This window comes from Gobius niger, assembly GCF_951799975.1.
Source record: "Gobius niger genome assembly, chromosome: 5".
NCBI classification, from domain to species: domain Eukaryota; kingdom Metazoa; phylum Chordata; class Actinopteri; order Gobiiformes; family Gobiidae; genus Gobius; species Gobius niger.
This window is the reverse complement of record NC_136856.1, coordinates 23,407,357-23,423,192: the sequence shown is the minus strand read 5'-3', so window position 1 is coordinate 23,423,192 and position 15,836 is coordinate 23,407,357. Positions and strand designations below refer to the sequence as shown.

General features: G+C 41.4%; 1 protein-coding gene across 5 annotated transcripts in view; it reads right to left on the bottom strand.

Moving 5' to 3' along the window:
* Positions 1–15,836, bottom strand: part of diaph2 (diaphanous-related formin 2) — a 373,093-nt gene that overhangs the window by 41,494 nt on the left and 315,763 nt on the right. For 4 of the 5 annotated variants that reach the window (XM_079556319.1, XM_079556321.1, XM_079556322.1 and 1 more), the window contains 2 exons: positions 11,072–11,164; positions 10,294–10,359 (listed from right to left, as the gene is read on the bottom strand). In XM_079556319.1, coding sequence (XP_079412445.1) covers positions 10,294–10,359; positions 11,072–11,164 — 159 coding nt within the window. The remainder of the gene's footprint in view (positions 1–10,293; positions 10,360–11,071; positions 11,165–15,836) is intronic. The other variant, XM_079556323.1, reaches the window with a different exon arrangement.

The window sequence follows — 15,836 nt, the reverse complement described above, 5'->3', positions numbered from 1 at the left end:
GGGAAATCGTCTTCTGCAAACAACAAAACATCCTGTCTCCATGGTGTTGCTAAATCGAACTTCCCACATCCTTTGTGTATCGGAAAGCTTTTAAAAACAAGCCCTGAAGCCTGAATTTAACGACTCGACTGATGTTCTCTGAAGTCTAAACATGATGAAGTAATCACAATGATCAAGTTACCTCAAAGTGTTAATAAGACTTATTCTTCAAAATCTTAACAGGGTAGTGCGACAAAAACATGAGTCTGAACAAAAGCAACGGGCCACAATGTGATAAAAAAGACATTACATTTCAGTTATTGTTGAATGGGGTCAGGAGGCCCACTGTTTGCCTGCTCCCTAACCAGACAACACAAGCCATTTTTGTTCCCTTAACCCAACTTAGTGCTCATCAATTTTACATCAGCTTCTAAATGACCATTTATATTTAATCTAACATTGACCCCAGACTCACCCTAGAGACTCCGGGATGATTCAATTCAAACTGTGAATAAAGCAACACCACTACAGAAAAAAGGAAAAGCCAAATGAAATTATTAACCAATTCATCTTGGAGTTTCCAGAAATCAGGTTTGGAAGGGCACAGCAGCTATCCTTCACTGTACTTGACAGAGCTCCATGTGTAGCAGTGGGACAATAGTGGTCAAAGACACTAGCGTGACCTTTGCTTGTGGGTAATTACGCATCGGCGCTCCCTTAGTGGCTTACAACAGCAAATGTGTCATGGCAAGAATAAACAACAATTACACTTACACTCATTATGGCCTAATTGCATCATTCTGTGAAACAGTTGCGAACGCGGGGACGTCTTATTAAAAGGCAGCCTGAATATGTAGCGAAATTGGAAAACCGCATCCCACTTTAAGATCGATTTTGGGAGGGTGGTGAGGGGGGTGGAGAAAGAAAAAAAAAAAATAGCGGCTTTTGTGAACGTTGAGCATTGAACGGAGCGTGCATTTAAAACTCCCGTGGGTGTTCCGGTGGTCAAATATAACAGAGATATGCTGCGTGCACTTAATGTGGCGGTGAGTGGCAAGGGAGTAATCCGACCCTCCCTGAGGCGCTAACCAAATCGAAGTCAAAAGAAGAAATAAAGAGAGAGACGGAGATAAAAGCAATGGAAAAAAAATGGAAAAAGAAAAGAAAAATATGGGCTAAACCGTTGGGGATTAGCGCTAAGTAACTAAACGGGCCGTATCGCTTTTCCATCATGAGGACTCCAGGAATCTAAATAAAGGTGAACTCGCTGCTATCTCTGCTTTATACTATGTGTGAGCAAAGGGAAGGCTCGCATCATCTCCTGAAGGATCATCAATAAGTAAAGTCGACATAAATAAACAGATAAATAAATAAAAGTGAAGAGCCGAGCAAACGGGCATCAGTCAGCGTTAGTGATGGAAGCATGTCAGGCACAATCATGCTCGACTGGTGAAGGGGGGGGCTGGGCGAGAGAGGGGGATATTCTGCTGATTGCACACCCACAATGCCAGTGTGTGTTTGTGCAAAGGAGAAGGGAATGCGGCAAAAGGAGTGCTGCTGTGTTTACTTTTGGCCACTGCTGTCCGGACACGTGTACATTTATTTATTTAGAGCATAAGAGAAAGTGAACACAATTTTCTGAAGGGACACTAACCATCCCCAATCCTTTAAACCGTGTTGAAGCAATGATACACATATGAATATGAAGATGGCTAATGTTTAACAACAATGAATAGGTTGTGTAAACTCCCATTTTGTTATTTTCAAATCTAGTGGACAATATTTTATGGAGACGGAAACTATGTTTAGGAGATCTCCTGCTTGAAACCATTTCAATTTGAGCTATAGGGCCACATCTGGTGGCGGCGCACGGGGCGGCGCAGGCTCTTGGCGAATTATTTTCCGAGTGGCGGCGCTATATGTGCCATTCGCCTCCTCACAAGAGGAGGTGACTGCACTGATGGAAACACGGCTGACATTCACTTCCTCGTTTACATTACCGCTGTCTTGCGTTCTTTCTTAAGCCTTAGGCTCTCACAGGTCAAACTAAAAACTTTATTTACCCCATCGTGAGCTAAACGATGTTCACGTCTCTCGAGAGAAAAAGAGCTACAGCGTCCGCTGTGGCGCGGATCGGCCCAAGCTTGGTGTGAACGCGAAGCAAAACAAAAGCACATGTTCACCCCACACAACCAATTTCCTGGACGTGGAGTCGATCTGGTTGGAGGAAAATGTGTGTCTCCACCCACTTAACTGCGCTAAGTCTGGAGTGGCAAGATCACAAAGTGCGCTCCTACTAAGCGCAAAATGTCACGCTATCGTCTCCGTTTTGATGCACAAGATCGGGCCCCTTGTGTCCTTAAAAGCTGAAGATATAAAAAACAAACTTTGTAATAATCAAAGATTAAGAAGAGCGTATCATTTCCAATCAAGTAAGTAGTTTAATTGTCACATCACAAGAAACAGTCCATGCAATAATCACTTCTGGGCTTGATTGCACCAATTCTCCAATACATTACCTCAGTAAACTATGCCAAGAGCTTCACGTACATTGTTTTTATTGTGAATGTTTGTAACAACTGTGCTTTGGGCGCTCTGAATAAATATTAAAGTACTGCGTATTGTTTACCCCGTCAGTTTACATGAGGTAAAGACCTTGATGAGAAGGTGCGCCTGCTCCAGCACCAGCCTGCGTACATCTGCTGGAAAGAACACTGTGTTTGTTTGTTCTCCATGTTAATTAATAGGTCTTCACTCTGACAAAATCTAAAGTTGTCTAATCCAGCCTCTGAAATAATTAACACTCTTCTGACTGGCAATCCGTGAATAATGAAACTACAATTCACTTTGAGCTTTGCATAGAGGGTGCGTTGATATTAATAGAACCATTTTTCGTAGACGAGTTGGGGTTTACACTTACGGTAACACCACTTAGTGAAATAAGAAAAGAATGACAACTGCAAACACTTAGACCTGACGTATCACTTACATTGTAATTCCTCTTACACCCCAGTTACGGGCATTGGCTTATATGCACCAGATGAAACATTAGGCACTACCTGACACATTTTCTCTTCAGACATATTTACGGAAATTGCCATTATCCTTCATTGCTCCTTTTAGTACATCGTGCTATTATAGAGGCCAGGACGTCTAATGGGAACTCAAATATTAATTTCAGCCCATTGTGTCTGACAAATTGAAGATAGATGGTGACATTTTGATTCTAAACATCTGTCTGCTGGTTATATGTTATACTTTAATAGCAGCCATGAGGTACTAAGGAGGTAAAGAACAGCGGAGAATGGCAGTCGGCGCGGAGGCATTTGAGCCTGGCACCACTTCTTATTGTCAGTGGAACGCATAACCACACAGGATGGCATCTTATTTCACTGCGCATTATTTGTTCCCTGGCTTATCATCAGTTGGCCCCGCTGTATGCCTAATGAGCTATAAATAAGGTCTAATTCAACCACCGCGAGTTGCCCATCCTTCAACACTAAGCATGATGGCCTGGGCCAGATTCCATTGGAATTATATGAGGGCAATTTTTCAGCTGGTGGGATGGGCTGCGGCGGCACTGTTTGGTTTTCTCCGGCATTCCTTTGGCTTAAAGCTTGGCAAGTTTATAGGTCTATTAGGAATTCATCAAACAATGAATGATATCAATCTTATGTGCACTGGGTAAAAATAAGATAAAACCTTCCATTACGGGGCCTCCACAGCATATTTGCCCGCTGAAATTGATCCACTATTGACAATTTACACTAAGGGTGACCTTTCCTAACTGCCCACATACTTGAAAGCCAATATAGTTAGGAGTGAAAAAAACACAGCCCACTGCAAAAAGCTCCTCTAGGATATTATTGAATGTGATTACTTATCAGCCAGTCAGACGAGGCAGATGATCGCTGCAAGTCTTCTTAGTGGGAGGTAATATGGCAATTTATTCTGGCCTCTGTGTCTCAAATGTGTAGAGTTTAATCGGGTGTAATGAGTTGAGATGTCGGAATATTGACGGACATCGATTTTGACTTTGCCAAAGAAAAATGAAACTAAATGTAGGCTGGATTCTTATCCAACTTTGGCAGTACAGGTGAATATATACTGTCTTCACTCTGTTTATGCATTGGACAAGAGTAGACATTAGGTCCAACATTATACTTCTTTGACTCGTTTTTTTTAGCTTGTAGCCATCATATCAGGCTGTTTCTTCATGTTGCTCTATTTCCTTTGAAGAGACAAACGGCTTGGCCACACCTGCAGATGTCATGGGTGGTGTTGAGTCTTGTTCACGGACGATATATATACCGACGCAATATACCGTGCATGACGGCTTCGGCCAATAAAAATCCCCCAAAATTGGCATCGGCCTTAGAAAAACCCATATTGGTCGACCTCTAGTTCTGATCATTTCATAGTTCAATTTAACTTACAAATAAGTTCTCGTAAGGCCTGAATGACCTTGTTGCTAATTTACCCAAAATATGAAAAGCATAATTGACCAAATAGGGTTTTAAAGGGATGCATTAAAATTGGGACAGTAAGACAAGGCCCAATGTCCACTCATAGTCTGCCTTTTGTTAAAAAAGAAGATATATCTGTTTAAAATGGCTGCTCGTCACACTTCACTTACTTTACATCCTCTCCTGGCAGAGTCATACAATGAATCAGTTATGCGCCGAGGGTACTCAAATGGTACATAAAATCTCCATCTATATTTCCATGATGGCTTCTCGAGCACTGATATAAAAAATGAGAGAGGCTGTAGGTCAGTGGGGGGAACAATAGCCCGGTATCTGCCCCAGGATATCAACTCTTAAACAGAGTGGCCGCCCATGGATCATTCCTTCCCACCGGCCTTTCCCTTTCGGCCAGTGATAAATATCCTTATCTAAAAGGAGCAGGTGATAGATTTCAAGCAGCAAGTCTCAACAGAGCTTCGCCCTCATCTACTCCATTGATATCTCTCATCTACTAAACCGTCCTAGGTGTAGCGCGAGGAGTCAACACCCCCTTTACTCCCCGTGCCCCAAATCATGCTAGCTTCACTTCCTGTGGCCCCTATGAACAACATCTGTCACCGGCCTCTAGCGCACTCCAGACGGGGCAGAGGTAGGGGGGTTCAGACACCCTTCAGCGAGTGCCCCATCTGATAAAGGACATGCGCTCTCCTGTGTAAGGGAACAACTGCGACACGAGATAAACCTGTGGCTACGAGATGGAGGAATCGGTAATTATAGAGACAATTATGATCACTATCAACCTTTGTGTAGGCTTAATGAAACATTTCACGGAAGGAGGGTTATGCTAAACCTTTGTGTGATTGAATGCTTTGGGGCTATTTCATATTAGCATAGACAAAATCATTATCCTGTAATAACAATGTTTTCTGTTTGATTTTTATTTTGAGGGTATCCACATCTAAATCAGACGATGCAGCTCCTTTTCAAGGCCTCAAATGTAATTGAACATAAGCTGAAACACCACACAGAACAATCTTATCAATTACATATTGCATGAATAAACCGATTAAAAAATAAATACTTATGGCCCAAACTTTGATGAGGATATACATACTGTGCATTGTATGGCCAAACAAAGCCTGCAAAACAAAATGCGCTTGAATAGTGGGACACTTTTATGGCATATTTTTGATTTCTGACCCGTGGTGAACTGCGCAGAAGTGGACTCAGTCGAGTGACACAGCAAAACAAATCTGACGTGAGTGGTGGCTTTCCTCAAGCAACAAAAGTAACTTATAACTGAGCTTTCAGAACTCACAATACATCACATGGCTGCACACTTCTTGACTATTATGCGGTGTGGCAGCAACAACTCGCTATATATATCTGGATATATTGTGTCCCAGGGTTGATAAAATATGCTGTTGCTAAGTCAATTTGACATTCGATTGTGGTTTGTGAGAGGCTTGTTTATGAAGAATCCACTAAACAGCAGGTTCAGAATGCTTTCCACATCTTTTCATTTCTATTTTATTATGTTTATAGCAAAATCATGTATTTTGGAAAGACATGGGTTTTGAAAAGATGTGAAAAGAATAGAAATGACACTGATGATTCAGACTATCATAGTGCTGTTTCTGAGCATCATTGGACACATTGTATATTTTTGGTACGTATCTGACTACAGCATATGAATAATAGTACAAATAATGCCACAGCACTTGTTCCATACTGCTCAAGGTACTGTATAATGGGGTTCTTTATCTTTACCATGAACTTCATCAGCCTCCCATTTGTCTAATGCGAGATCAGCTCCTTGAAGTTTTCATGAGCAAAAATAGGTATTTTAATCTTCATTAAATATGCAGTGGTCTCACTCCCTGGCCAAGCCATTTGAATTAACTGCAGACTTTGGGGGATTAGACAGCTGGGCGGAAATTCCTCAAACCTTACGTGCATTATATCACCGCATCTCTTCTTTTTAATACCAGAAAGATGATTCCCCCTAGTTCAATGTCAAATAAGTCCTTAAGAGACTTACAGTGGAGAGAGAGGGAGAAGGGAACTTTTGATGGAGCGAGCGGTGAAGGTCGGAAACAGAAAACAGGGCAGCGGAGGGAGCTCGGTTTTGGATTGTACTGGTGTTGAAAAGGGCTGTAAATAAATACGACTGGCTTTGAAATCTGATTGATGTGTCTTTTGGGATGCCCCCCAGTCCGAAAGACCTACTGAGTCTGTGGCTTTCATCCCTGACCGAAAATCGATCAGGCAGGATGTACGAGGGGCTGGTGCTCTCCATGCACCAATCTCTGCCAGGTGCCCAGGTAACTGTCTCATCGAAAGCACAAGAAAAGACAAGACTGAAATGGGATTGTTAGTCTTTTTGAACTTCGAGAGTAAAATATTTGGCTTGTGACTGTGCAAGGAGAAGGATTTCTGATCAACCTGCATACTAGCACAACAATCCTAAAAAAGTTTAGATGTTCCAAGAGCCACTTTTGAGGTTATGGGGCATTGCCCATATTATTCAGCGTAGTTCAGAGCGGGTATTTAAAACATCTTGATCACTATCTTACAATGTGTTAGTTATATTGCTAACACGTCCTCCCTCGCCCCCCATCAAAACAAACCTCCGGTCTCTCCTGCTCCGTGCATGTAGCATGCTGTCGGACATTGGTGCTATTATCAGAACAGGCAGCAGGAAGTTGTTTTGTAGAAATCTAACTCCGGTGGATGGTATTGCCTGTCGATACTACGTGAAGCAGAGATAATGCAACCTTGTTTTTTTTAATAGCTTTTAGCCATTATCTTGTTTTAAAGGCTGTTGAACAATTTAATTTATTCTGTTATTATTGCAGTTATGAGTAAACAGCACTCCAACAAAAGTTATGAAAAATTATAGCTTTGCTTCTGTCTGCTGATTTGTGATTACTGATTAGTAACTTTGAAAGAAAATCCAACCCAAAACATACACATAAACTACCTAGGTGCACTTAAGCCTGACAAGTTCCCCAAGCGGCCAAAAAAGATGGGTCAAATGTACATTTTCGTATGGGCAACAATAAAACATAAACTATTCTTCTTCTCATTTTGTCCCACGTACCCCCTACCCCTTGGTTTTCAAGTTTTGTAAGACACAGGTACATTGTTTGTCCAATAGCGTTATAGTTGAGCAGTAATACAATTCGAAGAAGGCAATACTATCACATGTTGCAAGGATACTTATTGAGATGCTACTGCAGTATAATAAATCTTGACCATTTTGACCTCCATCAATCCGTCCACTCTCCTTGTCTTGAATTAGAACTGGCTCCTGTAATTGCATAACATCCGTGTAGGGCCTTCTGGGTTAGCTTTTCCATCACTGGCAAAGTGGAAACAAGGAAATAGCAAATGCTTGTGGAATTGGGTGTAATTGTGACTAGCGGCGCCTCCATTGTGCCCATTTTTTGACACTGCCTGGTTTTGCGCCGAATATGACAAAATAGTGGGATGCTGATTTTCAGACGTATAAGGTAAAATTCTGCGGAAAGCTCTCTGTTCGTTTGAGCATGGTGAAAGGTTCATCAAGCTTTAAAGCGTGAGATTACAACTGTCATGACAAGCAGGAGAGAATTGACACGTCACATAAACAACTACAAAAAGTAAAAAAAGTACTAACAAGCATGCGACTTTTCCCAAGGCAAACACTCACACACACAAAAGCAAATATGTGCATAAAAACCCCACTAAACAACACAAAAAACTACAAAGGATGTTTTAAGTAAGAAGTTTTGTCACTAAAATGTCTGGGGAACCTAATTGTTCAACAACCACTACGACAAGGCGGCGTTTATAGTTTGCATTAAGATTTCTGTTTGTCTCCATTCAAGCATCGCAACAAAATTTCCCTTATGCTCAACTATAGCAGCTGAACTCATTTCCACATTCCATTTAGGAAAAATCCATGGAGTCGGCATGTCAAAAGGATTTTCCCCTCTCTCCACCTCAGAGTAGAAAATCTATGCACCTAGTATGAATTCGCAAAACACCAAGCTCCATATCAATAAACAGGCAACCACTGGGGCATTACACATTCTGGGGGGGGGTGACTGAGAAGCACGCAGCTTATTGTATATAACCACTGCTTACCTTGTGTGACGGGGATATAGGTTTACAGAAGTCCACTCTAGTCGATGTAAAGTGCATTGGGAAGTGATAGTGTTGGTGGTCTCCAGGTGCATTATACAGTACAGTGCACAAGTGGCAATGGATTCAAGGTTGCAGCGTTCATAGAAGCATGACGCTACACTCAATCCATCTATTCAGATAAGTGAAGCTTGTTCCCTTTACCTATACAGTCCATGATCATCGTAAATATTGGTACTAATTTATACAATTTTTTTTTAATATTATGGGCAACTTTCAATATATATATTGGGTAGAGAAAGATGCCATTTCCACTCTTGTACAATATTCTCAAATGGACTAATAGTGGGGCTTGTTACTGCACACTGTATGTATCAGGTTTACAAATATATACAGGCTTAACAACAAAACTACACTCAACCCTCTCATGGCTGATTTTGGATCCTGATTCAACCAGTAGAAAACGTATTAGTTCCTATTACAATCCTCTTATTGATTACCGAAAAAACACAAATTGCCTTTGGTGGATAAGCTTCAGTCTTGAGAGTATACAGACTATACATTTGTGTTAAAAAAAAATATTGTTTGAAATTAGAAAACTTTTCCACAAAAACTTATCTGAAAATGTCTCACCTTTCATTTGCACTTCTCCGAGACAATACAGCAATAAAAAATACCAACATTTAATATCCCACAACACAAACTGTCAGGCACTTCAAGCCATGCAACCGAGACACTGATGCAACGCTCAAAGAAGCAATCTGTTGAGAGTCGCAGACAATTGATTTTTGACCGCGTTTGGCCCTGCATAGCAAGACTCCAAAGATATGCAAGAACTATAGCGTGCTGTTTGACATCTTTTTGACATTTAGTAGACAGAGGGGAAAACAAAGGTAATAGACAGACAGTATGAATGGTTAGAGACAAAGTAAGAAATAAAAAACAGGTCCAGAACTCAGCAAAAACAGCAGGTTATATCATGCTGAGAGCTAAAGCTTTGAGAAAGAGCAAGACAATTAAATGATAACTGTAGCTGCTCTACAAGACAGGATTTATGAGTCATCATAAATGGTTCTGATATATTAGCGCATAATAATATCATTATAATTTCCATAGCCCATGCTTGGCAGTATAACATTTTAGTGGTTTTTAATGTAAGATTTACTACATGCCTTTTGGAGATGAGTATTATACGAAAACACTACTCTTTTTTATGTTGGCCATCTACAACTGTGATTTGTGAAGTTTAGAACCACATTTATTAAGCGATATATAATGTCATATGTCTAATAATGTTTCACATCCCTATTAATAACGACAGCAGAGAGCAGACCTTCTTAATGGTTCATGCAATTGTCGTACAGTACATGGGCCTGGCTCTGTAGATCTTCTCCAGGGCTGACACTGTACCCAAAAATAATAACTCCTAATAAGAAAATAATATATTTATTTCTATGGATGCCTTTTGGAAGGAAGTTGTACTCTGAGGTGATGTTGGATGCTAAGATTCACTAATATTTAAACTCTATGCTATAATTCCTTAAAATGTTGGTATTCAAGCAGGTAAATCTTACAAATGAACCAATTCTTCACAGTAAAAAAAAAAACATAGTGTAGAGCAGCTCAGTTTGAAGCGACAAGACATGTGCTACTACAGAGTGCAGAGGGCGACAGGGTGTTACTTCTTGTGTCTAAATATAAAGGTGTTAAATGCACACACCTAGAGTCCTGTTACCATAGTTAGCACCTGGCCACCGAGAGCTGGGACTGGAAGGACTTTGATCCCCTGGAACAGTGGAGGGTAATGAGGAACCCAAGAAGGAAGAAGGATGAAGAAAACAAAAGTGAGACTTTTCAGATAAATGGCAGGAATTAACCCACTCCCAAAGATTTACCCAAAAATCAAGAAGCAAGAAGATGAGAAAGATATTTCTATAGAGCGGGGATTGTGCCATCAAAGCCTCTGAGAATTCTGGCATTAGTTGCATATTTCATAATAATAAACCAAAGCGCTAAAATTCTGCATTGATTGTTCACATATTTGAACTGATTTTTGGCATTCAATTCCCATCTCTATAGACAGCTATTTCATAATCACTATCAGTGAATAGTACTGAAATAAGAAAAGTGAAATGAAAAAATGCTGATAATGAACGTTCTAGTGTTTCCAGCATTCTGAAGGAATATAAAAATCTCTGTCTGGTGTCATTGTCGCTGTCTTTTTTGAATGTGATTGCTTTTGGTGTAAACTTGCACATAATGTAATTGTTTTGTGATTCAATTACAACATTTCCATGTAAAAAAGATTCCACTACACAATGATTGCTCTAAACCAGCCTGATTTTAAATGTGTGTACACTTCCATTGTTGACTTGTATTAGCAAAAAAAAAACAATACCCCTAATGAACTGCCTTGTGCGGTTTCCATGCCACCTGTGTGAATATGCAGAGACTTGACAACCAGAAAAACATTTACACGAGTGTCCTTATGGCCTTACCGTTGCGCGGTGTTCGTTTTCTCCGGTCTCTGAAAGCGGCTCCAGACTGCAGTGCTTCCATTAGGCTGTCCATCACGCCGGTCTCATCTCCCTCTGTAGGAGAAAATAAAGACATGAACATTAACCCAATTAGCTCGAGTGGCAAATAACGCATGCTCTCAACATCTACAGGACATCACCAGGCCTCCGAGTGCCTTATGTCATCTGAGTGTAATGCCCTCTCTGTAAAGATTAAATAATGATCTTGCATTATGCCAACAAAGGGAGCGCCTGACCATTGAAGAGGCATGAACAAGCCTTTCATAGCCAGGGCCGAGATGGAGGCCTGTCACTCACACGTACGCCGTTTTCTTCAGCGAGCAGAGAAAACACACATTGAAGCGTTGGCAACTAGTGCCGGCAGAGGAGTCTTGGGATAAAAGCATCCACTGATGGTCATTGACAGATATTCTTTCTGTGGCTAACGCAGGGGAGCTAAGTGCTCTTTACAAAGATTTAGTGTGGAGCCGCTCAATATGGAGGCGCTCTATCATTGTTCAGTCAATGACACCGGCGCTGGCCTTCGAAAAACATTCCTCCAGCCTCCTGTTTACCTGTCGCGCACATCTTTGGATCCACGAAAGCACAAGCATAGCTGAGCAGACAGGTTAGCTTGACACTTTCAAAAGGAGGCCAACGTGTGACACTGTAGCGGTGCACGTCGAGAGCCAAAAATGAAAAGGAATTCAAAAATGAGCTTAGGTTCGCTATCTAGGTCATCCGTCTTCATGCCCCGATGCTAATGAGTCAGAGGGGCACCCGTTCTATCATCCAGGACCAGAACAGACATTATTTTAAACTAGGATCATTATAGTGACTTATTGTGGAGCTGCAGACTTGGCCATCAATTCTTTTGCATACATGAATGAACTAGCTCTCTGCCTCCCCGGTGTTTATCGCGGCGGTCCGGGCTTGTTGTCTCAGAGTTGCCGGAGTTCACGGCCACAGCTGAAGGAGCGCATTCGAAATGAAGTGGAGACAACTGCCTCCGCTCCAGACAGTGGCGGAAAACAATCTTTGACAATAAGCTCCACATTATGAATTCTAAAGTTACCAGAATGCATGTCACCTCTTTTGCAAACTCAAGACTGCGCAAATCTCAGGAGAGGCTACTTCCTGGTTCAGCTGGCCCATTCGCCAGCCCACCCCCCCACACACACACCATCACCACCATTCCTCTCTTCCTCCACTTGTCGCTTTCAATTTGACACAGAATACCCAGAAGTGTGTTTTTTAACATCTAAAGAAATTCAGTTTGCCAGGCGACTTAAGTGAAGTACACAACCTGCTATCATTCAAGACAGACAGCCGTGCGGTAAGAATAGAAACGTGTCTTATGCAAATTAAAAAACATATTTCTTCACTTGTACTCAGACTAATTTTGTGCTCCATCTCGTTTCTTCCGCTTTCTTCCTCAAGTCTTTCCCCCAAGGGCTACTCTGAAATCAAAGTATCTATTCCGGCTGTGTGCTGTTCTTAAAAGCAATCCCGATTAAATCAAGCTTAATTAGACCGGCTTTATCAGAACAAAACCACAAGCCAAGGCAAGTAGTGCTTATCTCAAATTGCAGCACTACACCTAAGATAGCAAACTCATTGGCCTGCTTGGGGGAGGGGGGGGGGGAGGTTTCTGGACAAGAGGCAACAAGGCAAACTTCCAGATTGTCGGCGTGGTTGTAATTTAGGCTGTGGCAAGGACGTGGCATAAGGAAGTAAGTGTTAAGTGGCAGGTAAACATTTATCTGCAGCCACCTTGGCACCAGAAACTTTTTGACAGCCCCTACTTCACTGCCTTCTTCGTGGATACCTAGACATCACAAGGGGCACCTGACACTTTGATCAATTTGTCCTACTTCTCGCTTAACTGTAGCACAATTCATCATGTCTAATGACCAGAACTTGGGAGCCCTTGAAGACTGGGGTTTAGGGGAAAGGCGGTAGCACAAAAAAAGAAAAGAAAATGCACTAAAACTGGCAACACGTTCCCCAGTTACCAACAAGAGTTCAATTAACTGTGTCCTATTGGACCCCAGTTTAAAGTTAGCCTTGGCTTGAGGGCTCACATGCGCCATATTCACAATGATAAGAATATTATTTGAGTACACTTATGAGGTAATCATTTGAGCAGACTAAATATAATTGTAGCACTGAACATTTTCTGCATCATTCCTTCGATTCACTCACTGTCTTATTTTGAGCGGTTAAACCTAGGGCAAATATTCAAGCTCTTCTCATTAGCTGTGCTGCTAGATTGCATGCTGGGGAATTACAGAAAAGCTAACCTTTTATGCCCAAAGATCTTTCTCAAGAGGAAAGATCCCCTCTGCTCGCAGGAAATTGCTTTCTTAAATGGGTTAAGATGGGCTAAGACCCGAGACATTGACAAACCCTTCCGGTGATGAAACACCTTGGTGGGCACCTCAACAGACAGCCCCGGGCGCTTTAATGATCTTATTAAAGCTTGTGAAAGTGTGGAACACGGCGGTGGCTTTTGCACTCTTTGCTACTTTCGTAAAAAGCTAAAACCATTCAGAGTTGAAATGCACTTCTGCGTAACTCAACCTCCCAGTGCGAACTTCTGTACCTATTCACTATCTTTTCACTTTGATCCCCTCCAACTTCCAATCCCCAGTCCATCCACCTGCACTTAATATTAGCTGTCTGCCAGACCGAATGTAAGCCATAGGGACTGGCTATATATTTACCATCACTGCTATCACATTTTCTAATTAGGCGGATAACAGGCGCGATGTACTCTCAGTAGGACTGGCATGAAACTTCACACTTCAGATTAGCTTTTTCAGAGAAAAGTACAGTACTGTGCCACAAACCAAATCCCTGGGAACCCAAAACTAAAGTCAGGTGTTAACAGTCACAAGAAGGAAATAGGAGGAGAAATAAGCACAGATATGAGGGTTAGAGTTACTAATGCACAAGGAAGATTCATGTTTGAAAATGGGGATTTTCAAACGGGAGAGGGGAAGACAGATCATAGCGAAGCAGCCAGGAAGAAAAACGAGACAGGTTTTCTTTTTTTGGTGCATAGTGGAGTGGCTTATTGAGAGGGCCCAGCCGAGCGAGGCGAGACGCAAGGTTGCGAAACATCTTCTTGGCCGGATACTTGACAATCTGAGTCCCGTGACATTTAATTACTTGTACAACATACACGGTGCGGTACGGGCCCACGCATACAAGTAGGCGGCTATACAAGAGGAAAGCTCGCGGTCAGGATACATGCAGAAAAGAATGATTTCTGCCCGCAGTCAACAAATACTAATTAAAAGGGCAAGTACTATGTACAGTAGGGAGAATTTACTAGGGTGTTCTTAGTTTAGTACAATCAAATGACCAAATGCTATACTTCGGGGGGGGGGGGGGGGGGGGGGCATCGTTTTTGCCTCGCAGCAGGAAGGTTCTGGGTTTGATTTTCAGGCTGGGTCCTATGGCTTCTTTGAAAACATGGATGCCCTTTCTACATAATACAGAGAAAGGTACACAAAACATTGAGGGGTAACGTGTTATTGTTTCTGTATATTTACTTTAATTGATATCTTTCAGCTGTACCATTGATAATAAAACAACAAAGCTTGAGCCTTGGGTTTCCCCATGCGACACCAAAGACATGGCATTTCTATAATTATGGACAGTGTCAACAGGCCCAGTTCATAAATTCAATTTGCGATCCGTCATCTCCTGCATGTTGGGCCCCAGAGTAGAAGAACAAGAAAATAAAAGCGCTGAGTGGATCGATTGAGAACTCAATTTCTGATGGCTAACTTGCAGCTTCCGTGATTCATTGGGGAAAGGAGATACAAACAAGAGTCACAGAATTCTAAAAAGCTTGTGTCTGCTTCCGTACGTGTGTGTCTCAATGGCACAGAAAGGTGCAGGACAGAAAAGTAATAGCAGCAATCGGCAAACAACAAGAAAGGGTGTCTTCATTTGGATACTGTTGAGTCGCTCTTCCCTTCTTAAATCATATAAATGTTATAACTCCTCATAGCACTGCTGTCACTTTTACTACTGCCACAACTACCATTAGCTCAGGGTCAAATCTAGATTTCTTTGGTTTTGACCAGTAGTCATGGCTCCTTTTGAACTGGTGCACATTGTTATAGGAGGTACTTATTACTGTAAGTTAAAAATATTACGTTATGGTATTCTTTTTATTTATTCAGGGCAATCATACAATATCACATTGACCACAAAGGAAAAGGGCGTCGTACCAGGTAAAAGCAAAGATGATACTTTCCACCTGTAGTCCCTCGACAGAGTGATGTAAAAGTCTTTACTTGGAATTTGTTTTAATGCCTATGTGGCATGGTAATATATACAAATCATTTAATTTTTCACTTTAATTGAAATTTAATGTAATGGATAACCTCTTTATGTTGAGCAGAAACATCTCACCACTGGTATGTGGCCCTCCCCTTTATGTATTTTCCAAGAGGCAGCACTCAATGACAAATCTTTCAAAAATAGACACATCTGTACTACTTTCAAGCATTAGTATTTAAGTTATTGCAACCTTTCAAACAGCTGGCTTTAGTGTTTTTATTAGCGCTGCTATGGAGTTGGGAATGTAATGTAATAAAGTTGACGTTAACTTGGAAGTCTGCCATGTTAGCAAACATTAGCTGCCATTTCATTACAGGTATATATATATATATATATATATATATATATATTTTACATTTCAAATGGCTTATTATTATGGAACAAGAAT